The 12,570-nt window shown below is 37.0% G+C and overlaps 1 protein-coding gene across 6 annotated transcripts in view; it reads left to right on the plus strand.

The window, feature by feature from the left end:
- The window catches only part of LOC143808059 (IgGFc-binding protein-like), a 210,735-nt gene that overhangs the window by 35,235 nt on the left and 162,930 nt on the right, over nt 1-12,570 (plus strand). For all 6 annotated transcript variants that reach the window (XM_077290315.1, XM_077290316.1, XM_077290317.1 and 3 more), the window contains 4 exons: nt 1,227-1,268; nt 4,527-5,684; nt 10,481-10,531; nt 11,769-12,010. In XM_077290315.1, the coding sequence (XP_077146430.1) occupies nt 1,227-1,268; nt 4,527-5,684; nt 10,481-10,531; nt 11,769-12,010 (1,493 nt within the window). The remainder of the gene's footprint in view (nt 1-1,226; nt 1,269-4,526; nt 5,685-10,480; nt 10,532-11,768; nt 12,011-12,570) is intronic.

Genomic DNA, 12,570 nt, shown 5'->3' on the forward strand with positions numbered 1-12,570 from the left:
ACTAGGCAACCCCCACATGTACTCAGGCTGGCTAGTAGTGATAAATCATGAAGCTGCGTCAACAAAAACAAAATCTTCGAGCACTCACAAATACTCGGAGACCACCCGAGCAACGAGTACACTCGCTAATCACTAGCAGTGACAAGAGGCTGCTTCTATTTCTTCTGTTTAACCATTTAAATGCCACTGATAGCGGCCTTTAATAGCACTTTCACTGGTGTACTCATGCACTGACTATCATGGGCTCCTGTGATATGAATTTGGGGTGCTAATAGGTTACCTGCTGAAGATCCCCATAACTACCATGTTGGATGGGATTCACAAGAAAACATTAATTTAAAGAGGACCTGTCACCAAATTAAAAGTCTCCAGTTTTTGTTCTTAGTGAACTCCAGCTGCTCCCCTGAGCCCACCTTTTTTGTTTGTTTTTAATTACAACTCTCATTCAGTTCCAGAAAATATGGGCCTTTTATTTAGTACTAATTTTTATAGTTTTCATTATGGGGCCGTGCTCACAGGGTAATTATGCAGAGCAACTTGAAAACATTCCCCCAGAGAATCCTGTGGGCAACGCCAGCATGGTAAAGATCAGAAAAAAAATATTATCACTAAAAAATAAGCTCATACCTCTGGAACCATATGGTGGATTATTTAGAGGAGCAGTAGGAACAAAGAAGTACAAAAATCTCTTTAAGGCTATGTTCATATGTAGCTTTTTATGCAATATTTCAGCAGTGTTTCACAGCATCAGCAAAGTCTATGAGATTTCAGAAATTCATGCACACACCTTGTTTTTTTTGTCAAAGAGCTGCGTTTTTGGAAAATTCAGCAAGTCACTTCTTTAAGGGTATTAGGTTTTGCTGCGTTTTTGGTGCCAAAACCTGATAAAGTTGAATCAGATAATTTTTTTAATGCACTAAACTTTATCAGCGTGCACATCTTGCACAAGAGTAAAATGTACCCTGACAATAAGTCAGCAATAAAACCAAAGCAAAAGCTAAGCAAAACTTATTTTTGTAAGCAGCTTAAACACAGCTTAAACTTTGCATGACAAACCAGCTACAAAAACGCTACATAGCATAACTGTGTGCTTCATTATAGAACCTTAGAATCTTTAAAAAAGAATTCATGACCATAGCTTTAAAATTATAATTTTACACCTTCCTTGGATGTTACATTAATTCTTTGTAAGAACACTATCTTTATTTTTCATTTTCTTTTTATAGTTACCCCATATATAACAACCACAAGCATAATAATGGATACAGGTAAATATATACAATTTTATGATCAATACTAAATCTAAGGCCGATTTCTCATGTTTGTGAAGCATGGACCATACTTGGCTCACACTACCTGGCTCGACCACCGAGTTTCCCAAACTGAGCTATCTTATAGGCTTAGAGAGCCATTGGTTGGGCCAGGTATTCACAAATATATTAAATGGGTCTAATTGTTGTTCCTATGTAGGATACTCTAAAACAGGGGTGGGGATCTTTGTTCTGCCAAGGGCTATTTGGATATTTATACCATCCTTCGGGGGGCCATACAAATTGCTTGTTATCTCTGCCCAAAAAGTAGGTCCTGATTCTGGCACTGGTGTCAGGACGTAATCTTTCATTGCATGTACCTCAGTGTTTAGTAGTGAAGCTGTGTGTACGTGCTCACAAAGCAAAAATAAATTATTGGGCTCGTGGCAGACAAAATACAGCTGTTGGCCCAAGTGCTGGGGTCCTCGGGAATCTGCTCAGGGGCTGGATACAGGGTCATCTATACCCTCAAATGGCCTGTGGGTCTGAGGTTCCCCTCCCCTGCTGTAGACCCTACTAGAGCTGTATTTTATTTCATACACATTACAAACCATACATATTATACGTTATACATATATACGTTTCTATAGTTCTATACGTAATGTGTTTAAATGTGCCATTTTTAAGCTGCTGCTAAATTCTTATTTTTTTAATTTTCAAAAACTACTGTAATTCATGTAGTGTATAATTTTCTGTCCTTTTTCTTTTGATACATGCATAATTGCAATAAATTATAAAAAGTATGTCACTGTAATTTTGTTTTATACCTTTCTCATGTATAATATGTAATATGATAAACTCTGTTTAATAGTTCATCATGTCATCATGTTGTTCGTCATTGCCGTTTAATTTCATATAAACATATATAATTATAGTAGTGGAACCTTTTCGAGATGAGCAAAAATTTCCTTTAAAAGTGAATATCTTGCTGTCAAAAAAGGTGGCCAGTAGTCATGATAGTATATGATATGTGGTGGTTATAACTTTAAATAAGGTCTGTATAAGGGGTGGTCTTCTTAAGGAGATCCTCTATTGAAAAGGTTTCACTGTATACACAAATATATATATATATATATATATATATATATATATATATATATATATATATATCTTGCCATCTTGTCTACCATATTATAATTTATGTCTCTTTTGGTTCATATTGTATGTACTAAATATTTGCATGTAATAAAATATTCAAAATATAAAAAAAGTGACATTACAGATATGGGAGGGCTGAATTTGGCACTCTTTCTTTCTCACGAGTGCCATTTGAAGATAATCTGCTCTGCTTTATCTGAATATTGCATGATTTTGCAAAATACATAATGCACTTTGATTATAATTATATTTAATTTACTATTTATAAATGGTTAAAAATAAAATAAAATGTTACATTTTTACAACTTTTTATTTCATATTTACGTGCCTTTGTAATTCCATTTTGCACAACTAAATCTTTATTTTTGAGGTCCACAGCTTTAAACACAGTTTAAGGAAAACACTTCATATAAATATACACCTTATTAGTGAAAAGAAAATACATCCATCCAGTAGAATGTTTAGATTAGCAGCTATTAGAGATGATCAAATCTGCCAAGATTTGTTTTTGCCAAATAATGTGTATTTTATGGAGCAATTCATTTCACATCGAAATTATTCAATGCAAATGGAACTCTCCTTTTATACCCTCAAGGATCTCTGCAGACCTCAGAGTATAATAAATGAGGATAATAAAAAATATTCTCTCCTCATTGCTCACCGGTCCCACTACTCACTTGTCTCGCTGTCCCTTAAACACGCCTTCTGGACCTCGGTGATTCTTTCTGCATTCCCCTATTTCATGCATTCTCTTCTGCCTGCTTTACTCTGTGCTGGGTTTCCTGTTCCGAGTAAGCCATTGACATTACTGCACACTGTGCTGTTGCAGAGTTTGCTGCAATGTCATCAAGTTAAGATGTGCGTAGCCCGAGGCATAGTTAGCGCACAGTGATGTTAAAGACTTCCTCGGTGCTGAAAGACATACCCTAGAGTAAAGCAGGTTGAATAGAATGTGCAGGTAATGCGAAAAGAAGCATGGTCTGTGCAGGTGATGGGACTAGTTAGTGGTATTATTAATATTGTTTCTTAATATTTGCTGGCCCTCTACAATTTGACCAAATGGTAGTCTTAGCTAACTCCCATATTGTTGAATTCACATGGAAAAATTTTTAAAAATCTGTATTCTGTAGAATACAAATTTTTGTAAAATATGACGAGAATTCAATTCCATAGTGACAGATTTGATAATCTCTAGCAGCTATAAATTGTTTAGCTTGAAAACTGTTAAGCTATGATCACTTCCAAGTTTAAAATTTAGAGTCCTCCCAACATATATATATGCTAGTAGGGTGTAGTGTATCCCACTATAGTCCATTGAACATTAGAGCTGTGGTTGTTGAAGGTATTCATGGACCTTCTGAGATAATTTCCATAGTATGCAGTAGTTTAACAGTGACCAGCACTAGAATCAGGATTAAGACCAAATCAGATATTTCTAGTTTACCCTGAACACCAGGGTTAGAAAGGTTACCCATCACGTCAGAAAGTCCTTTCCCTACCCACTTTCTGACAGCATCCTGAGCAATTATTCAGGCTGATTATCTGCTTAATCAAAAGTGTTCATCTGATGCTACCAGTGGTATAAATGTGATTTTTAGGCATATTCACTTGCGAGAAGTGGTCTCACTGTACATTTCCTGATATTATAATGTTATCTCAGCTGGGAACAATCCAGAGTTTTCAGACATATATTTCTTGTCGAACATTAGGCTTGTGACAGATGCTATACAGTGTACTATGGTATTATATGTCTTTTTTTGTGGTATACTAATGTATGCCAACTAGACATAGTCCAAAATGAAACTCTTTTAGTACATCCAGAGCATTCCTGCTGTACTTATTAAATGTAGAGGAAAATTACAATGTGAACAAGGCAATATACCTGGCTTAGTTAGAAGTAAACAAAAAGCTTGCATTTACACATACTGTAGGTTCGTACACATACACACAACATATCATAGCCATGCACACAAATATATGTGCACAATTATGCACACACACATTTAATTTAGCCAACACAGCAGTATTTGATGAAACACTGCAGTGATGAACTGCAGTCATACATATCTAAAGACAACTCATGAAAAACAGAATCTACAATTTCATCATCAACAACAGGTTCCACTTCTCAAACCACAAGAATGACAATCCCTGCAACAAGTACTACTACTTTGTCGAAAACTGAGTCTATTATTACCGAAAAACCAACTACCAGAGTAACCATACAAGATAAAACTGAAGACAGAACAACCATTTTTTCAACTGATGCAACTGTTCGCTTGGAGACTGATCCAACAGTTTTAGTATCAACAAGATCAACATCAAAAATCACAGTAGCAACTTCACCAAGAACATCTACTTCTCCACTAGACATTTCATCAGTTTCTGCAGCCCATACATCTTCTAAGCAGACAGCTGTCTCAACAACTGATATACCAGATATTTCTTCTGAGAAACCAGAATCCATACCAACCAAACCGCTCATCACAGAAGATGCAACTCCTACAATACAAGCATCAACAACAGTTTTCATATCAGAAACAATAAGACCATCTTCATTAGGAACAGCTACTGACTCTACATCAAAGATAGCAACTTCACCAAGAACATCTACTTCTCCACTAGACATTTCATCAGTTTCTGCAGCCCATACATCTTCTAAGCAGACAGCTGTCTCAACAACTGATATACCAGATATTTCTTCTGAGAAACCAGAATCCATACCAACCAAACCACTCATCACAGAAGATGCAACTCCTACAATACAAGCATCAACAACAGTTTTCATATCAGAAACAATAAGAACATCTTCATTAGGAACAGCTACTGACTCTACATCAAAGATAGCAACTCTCCCCAAGACAACTTCAAGGCAAACAGAGTCTGTAGAAACTACATCTGTAATTACTGAGCAAACTTTGATTATCTCAGACAAAACAAACCCCATGGTGTCATCATCTGCAATCACTGGAGCACCTATCATTAGTTCAACACCTAGAAGAACATCTACTACAACTTCAGATGCCTCAACTGTTTCCACTTCTCAAATTACGAGAACCACTGAGAGTCCAGAAACAGTGACTACTACACCAAATAAAATTACAACTACAACGAAAACAGCTACCATTGCAACAATTTCTGAGACTCCGAGTTCCATCACATCTCCACCATTCTCTAAATCAACAACTTCTACAATTTTGAGTTCTACAAATAAAGACTCCATATCAACAGCCTCAAGTTCAGCAGCTCCTACAACATCTAAAACAACAATTGCAGGTATGTTTTCACTTCAGGTAAAATAATTTATTTTCATTCACTCAATTAAAGTATAACTAGCATTCCAAAAAATTGCAAGTAGACTGATCTTACTTATGTCTCTTAAGTCTGCGCCATAAGTAATTTAGTTCTTCAGATAGAGGATTACTGGGAATAATAGCAGTTTAAGACTTTGTTCAAACCTGTATTCAATATGGCACTATATTTTCATTAAAATGACAGCCATTAAGACAGAAACTCTATGTATCTCATATTCAATGGGGTCCATTGGGTGCCACTGGCTTCCATCATATGCAGATTTTGGCACTGATGTTTAGTTACTTATATTCTGTTCTTATAACAGAATAGAAGAAAGAAAATAAATTGTCTCCTCTCCTCTGCTTAATTGTCTCCTCTCCAAATCGCACCTCACCACTTGTGCACTAGACCCCATCCCATCCCACCTCCTCCTCTACCACACCACCACACTTATCCCATCCCTAACCCATCTCTTCAACCTATCACTAAATTCTAGTACCTTCCCTTCTGCTTTTAAACATGCCACGATCACACTTATCCTCAAAACGCCAACCCTAGACCCAACCACTATGTCAAGCTATCGCCCAATATTGCTAAACTCCTGGAGCAGCACGTCCATGCTGAACTTTCCTCCCACCTCTCATCAAACTTGCTCTTTGACAATATTCAATCTGGTTTCCGTCACTATCATTCTACTGAGACTGCCTGACCAAAATTATTAATGACATACTTACAGCCAAAGCTAACGGACAATACTTTATACCCCACCTTCTAGACCTGTCTTCTGCTTTCGACACAGTTGACCACTACCTCCTACTACAGATCCTCTCCTCCTTTGGCGTCAAAGGCATCGCCATATCCTGGATCTCCTCATACCTTTCCAAGTGCACATTCAGCATCTCCCACTCCCACACTACCTCCTCATACCACCCTCTCTCTGTTGGAGTCCACCAAAGCTCTGTTCTAGGACACTTACTCTTCTCAATCTATACACTTGGAACAACTCATAAAGTCCCTTGGATTCCAGTACCACCTGTATGCTGATAACACTCAGATCTACCTCTCTGACCCAGACATCACCTCTCTGCTGTCCAGAATCCCAGAGTGTCCATCAGTCATATCCTCCTTCTTCTCCTCTCGCTTCCTCAAACTCAGTGTGGGCAAATCTGAACTCATCATCTTTCCTCCATCTCACAGATCTTCCTTACCTGATCTATCTATCACCTTTAATGACATCACACTTTCCCCCGTACCGGAAATCCACTGCATCGGAGTATCCCTTGACTCTGCCCTATTCTTCAAACTACACATCCAAGCTCTTTCCACCTCCTGTCGCCTCCAGTTCAAAAATATCTCCAGAATCCATCCTTTCCTCAACCCTCAATCTACTAAAATGCTTATGCATGCCCTTATCATCTTCCACCTTGACTACTACAACATCCTTTTCTGTGGCCTCCTTGCTAACACTCTCGCACCTCTCCAGTCCATCCTTAACTCTGCTGCCTGGCTAATTCATCTCTCCTGACTACTCCACCGCTGCTCCCTTCTGCAAATCTCTTCACTGGCTCCCATTCCCTCAGCATATCCAGTTCAAATGACTAATAATGACCTAGAAAGCCATCCACAACCTATCTCATCCATATATCTCTGACCTAATCTCCCGATATCTTCCCTCACGTAATCTTTGGTCCTCCCAAGACCTCCTTCTCTCCTCCACACTTATTCGTTCCTCACCTAATTACCTCCAAGACTTCTCCTGAATATCCCCAATCCTCTGGAATTTTGTGCCTCAACACATCGGACTATCAACCACATTTGGATCCTTCAGACGGAACGTGAAAACCCACCTCTTCAAGAAATCCTACAGCCTGCAATGACCCCACTGCCTCCTCACGACCACTGGAGCTACCCTCTCACCAACACCAGAGCTGCCACAACCCCCAACCCATGGTCTCCTTCCCCACCATCCCATAGAATGTAAGCCCGCATGGGCAGGGTCCTCACCCCTCTGTATCAATCTATCATTTGTTAGTTTGCTTACTGTAAGTGATGTCTGTAATTTTTATGTAACCCCTTCTCATGTACTGCACCATGGAATCATTGGTGCTATATAAATAAATAATAATAATAATAATAATAAAAAGCACAGATGCCAATGAGGCCTTAGAAAGAACTAATTCCACTATACTAATTTGGCATAAATGTTTAAATAATTCACTGGCCAACAGTGAAAATGTTTCTGAAATGAAAATAGCTGGTTTGTAATAATTTTAGCATCCTAAAAACGAATATGTTACTTAAAAATCATTATTAGCTCTTGTTGCTGAGATACAGGTCATTTAAGATTATTATGCAGGAAAATAGGGAAATTTTGAATTTTCAACAAATGTGTATTGGTAAACCTGATTACAGACCTGTTGAACCAATGTCAGCCATTTTATAAATTGTGTCTGCATAGTTTGTACTAATTGAAGTCTCTTTCTCTTGTTGCAGTAATTTTGTGGAGAGAATTTACACTTTGAAAATGCCTCGTAAATGTGCAAATATTGTTAACAATTTTTGTTACGTGTGTGGTTATGTGACATTTGCCAACCAAAGAAGACCAATTACTCCACTTGTGAAGACTGCTTACCATCATTACTTTGCTTATACGTGGCACTTAAATACGTGGCACTTATACGTGGCACTTAAATACGTGGCACTTATATACGTGGCATTTTGAGACCTATAATTTTTCCACATTTTGGTCCACAGAGTCATGTGAGGTCTTGTTTTTTGCGGGACGAGTTGACGTTTTTATTGGTAACATTTTCGGACACGTGACCATTTTTTATCACTTTTTATTCCGTTTTTTGTGAGGCAGAATAACCAAAAACCAGCTATTCATGAATTTCTTTATACCGTTCTGCGTTTGGTAAAATTGATAAAGCAGTTTTATTCGTCGGGTCAGTACGATTACAGCGATACCTCATTTATATCATTTTTTAATGTTTTGGCGCTTTTATACGATAAAAACTATTTTATAGAAAAAATAATTATTTTGGCATCGCTTTATTCTGAGGACTATAACTTTTTTATTTTTTTGCTGATGATGCTGTATGGCGGCTTGTTTTTTGCGGGACAAGATGACGTTTTCAGCGGTACCATGGTTATTTATATCCATCTTTTTGATCGCGTGTTATTCCACTTTTTGTTCGGCGGTATGGTAATAAAGCGTTGTTTTTTGCCTCGTTTTTTTTTTTTTTTTCTTACGGTGTTTACTGAAGGGGTTAACTAGTGGGACAGTTTTATAGGTTGGGTCGTTACGGACGCGGCGATACTAAATATGTGTACTGTACTGTGCAATTTATACTCTTGTAATGAATTCTTCTCGCTACCTACAGCACATACTTCCATGGCGTGTATCTAAAAAACGAGAGCTAATTAAACAATTCTGTGGGTATATTTGAGTTTCTCGACCCAAAATTAGTAATATTTGCCTATTTTCATCAAAGAAACATAAAAAAAGTTGTTTTTTGTTGGCCTGTGAATAGGAAAAATAATCTTGAAGTATACTACAGATTCATAGGTCAAGGGAAATTCTACCTGATGGTACTTTTTGTTTCAAATAGTTGAACATAGAATCCTGTCAGGTCTTTTTTTATCCAAAGCATGATGGGATAAAAAATTGAATTGTATTAACATTTTCTGTTACTTGCTCTTGGTTTGGAATAAAAAAATAATTTGCACCAATTGCATCTATATTTTTTGGTATAACATATGTAACATGGTTTAACAGTTATTACTTCAGGTTTGCCTTTTTATAAACAGATCGAAAATATTTAAATGTTGAGTGCAGAGATGAGCATGTCGTTCGGTGTATATTTATTGATGAACACAGTTGGTGCAGTTTTATATATATACAGATAACATGTATGTTAATATTGTATCATTTTTTTAAATCTTTGTTTTACTTTGTGTCTATTTCTTTTATGCTCAACATTGAGAAGTGCTTAAAATAGAGGTCCTCTGTTTTGTGTTTTTAGTTGTCTGTCATCTTTCATTCCTTGATAGATACACACTACTCCTTCAATAAAGAGTAGAAAGACGAAATAGCAAATGATTAAAATATTATAAGTTTATTGGAATATGATTAAAAACATATAAAAATACCAAAACAAGCTATAAGAACTTTGTGTGGTTGTAATAGCTTGTTTTGGTATTTTTATATGTTTTTAGTCATATTCCAATAAACTTATAATATTTTAATCATTTGCTATTTCGTCTTTCTACTCTTTATTGAAGGAGTAGTGTGTATCTATCATTGTATTTGACGTTTTTTGCAAACAAAATTTTTTTCAAGACTGTGTTAAATAATATCTTTCATTCCTTGTCAAATTATTGGTATAAAAATGTTTATATCAAGAGAAAAACCTGATGGCTCATCCCCATATATGCAAATTAATTAAAATTGGACTTGTAATACATAGACTAGCTGCAACCATCACGGTGAAGCTCACAACCTGATTATGAAAACAAATACTTTAAGAAATGCAAAGTCAATATTCCTTCTCTACTATGTTATTTTTAATTCCTATTATTTGCCTTACATTGCCTTAAATTTTACGTTTATGCCTATTGTTACTGTGAACTGAAATTAAAGAAAATATAAATTTTTCATGCACTACTGTACTGGCTGTATGTTTATTCTAAAATACTTTACTTACATGTTCAATTTCATAGCTCATTTTAAATACATATATGAATCCAAAATAACTGATATATGTTGTATCTTACAGGTTCTACTCAAACAACATTGTCCACAACACCTTTCATACCACCAAATTCTGGTATGTTTTTTTCTAAGTAATTTATCATATGCAATATTAAAATGATTAGATAATTAGAGATAAATGTATATATATATATATATATATATATATATATATATATATATACACATATATTTTCTGTTATTGCTATCTTAGAGGCTTAGTTTGGGCTTGCATTGGTGATCTTGTATGCTAATAAAAGAAAAATGTGATGATTTGTATTAAAAAGAACAATAGTGTAATTTTACAACATTGTAGTGTTGTTTTGCTTGTTTTTAATGCAAACAACCGTTAACATGTACAGTATGTAAATAATTAGCTAAGATTTATATAAGATCTTTTGTGAAGTCTTAGGGTACCGTCTCACAGTGGCACTTTGATCGCTATGACGGTACGATCCGTGACGTTCCAGCGATATCCATACGATATCGCTGTGTCTGACACGCAGCAGCGATCAGGGACCCCGCTGAGAATCGTATGTCGTAGCAGATCGTTTGGAACTTTATTTCGTCGTCAAGTGTCCCGCTGTCATCGTTGGATCGGTGTGTGTGACGCCGATCCAACGATGCGTTCGCTTGTAACCAGGGTAAACATCGGGTTACTAAGCGCAGGGCCGCGCTTAGTAACCCGATGTTTACCCTGGTTACCATCGTAAATGTAAAAAAAACAAACCGTACATACTCACTGCCGGCCGTACAGTAAGAGCAGAGCGCAGCGGTGATGTCACTGCTGTGCTGTGCTTTCACTTTACGGCGGCACTCAGTCAGTGCGGGAAGCAGACAGCAAGGGACCTGACGGACACCGAAAGGTGAGTATGTACGGTTTGTTTTTTTTACATTTACGATGGTAACCAGGGTAAACATCGGGTTACTAAGCGCGGCCCTGTGCTTAGTAACCCGATGTTTACCCTGGTTACCCGGGGACTTTGGCATCGTTGGTTGCTGGAGAGCTGTCACACAGACAGCTCTCCACCACACAACAACTTACCAACGATCACGGCCAGGTCGTATCGCTGGTCGTGATCGTTGGTAAATCGTTCTGTGAGACGGTACCCTTATATACTGACACGTGGTGTGTTGTAGCATGGAAGCATTCTTTCCAGCATTTCAAAGTTACGTTTCAACGTTCCCCTGTGCTATAATCTAGAAAAAATATTTTATTAATTGACTTTTTTTCATCAAAGTGCGTGTGTGTTTGGTGTTATCAAAAATGGCATTTATTTAAATTCACATATGATACATTTTTCTTTTGACAGGTAATTGTGAAGTTAGTGGTGATCCCCATTATTACACGTTTGATAATCAGGTTCACCACTTTATGGGAACATGCACCTACACCTTATCCAAACTCTGCAAAGATGAAGGAAACCTTACAGATTTCAATGTGGAAGCGGCAAATGAGAACAGGGGAGGCAACACCAAAGTGTCCTATGTTAAATATGTAAATGTGTATGTCTATGAATACAAGATCACGCTGGAAAAGAATAGAGTGGTTAAGGTCAGTTCCTAACAATTTGCTAACTAATGTATTACATAATGTTATTACAATCTATTTTGTGTGCATGTTTTATAGTAATTATATCTATAGTAGTTCTTTCAGTATAACTTAATTGAGCATGAGAATTAATCCTAAATGTATTTAGAACTAAATGATACAAGATCATAACATTAATACATTTATACAGGGCCAGACTGGCCATCTGGCATTTCTGGCCTGTCTGGTCATGGTCTGCCTTGTCTGCTACATTGTTAACAGAATCGGGGTTCTTAAGATACCCATACTGTTAAGAGTTGTGACGGAGCACAAAGTTGCTGACTCCATCACTTACCCCAGCAGTCCACGGGTATCATTAGAAATATTGGTCTTGTAGAAAATCTTCCTTTCCTCCATCCAGGGTAATATTAGTAATATATCCCATCTGGTTCATGGAGCCGGGGACAACATGGGCCTGTGTGATTTCAAATGCCAGGACGGAATTTCAACCCCAGTCCGTACCTGCATTTATAGGATTAATACAGCCAATAGATAATTCAACGTTTACAACATTTATGGCACAT

Source organism: Ranitomeya variabilis, chromosome 2 (genome assembly GCF_051348905.1).
Source record: "Ranitomeya variabilis isolate aRanVar5 chromosome 2, aRanVar5.hap1, whole genome shotgun sequence".
Taxonomy (NCBI): Eukaryota; Metazoa; Chordata; class Amphibia; order Anura; family Dendrobatidae; genus Ranitomeya; species Ranitomeya variabilis.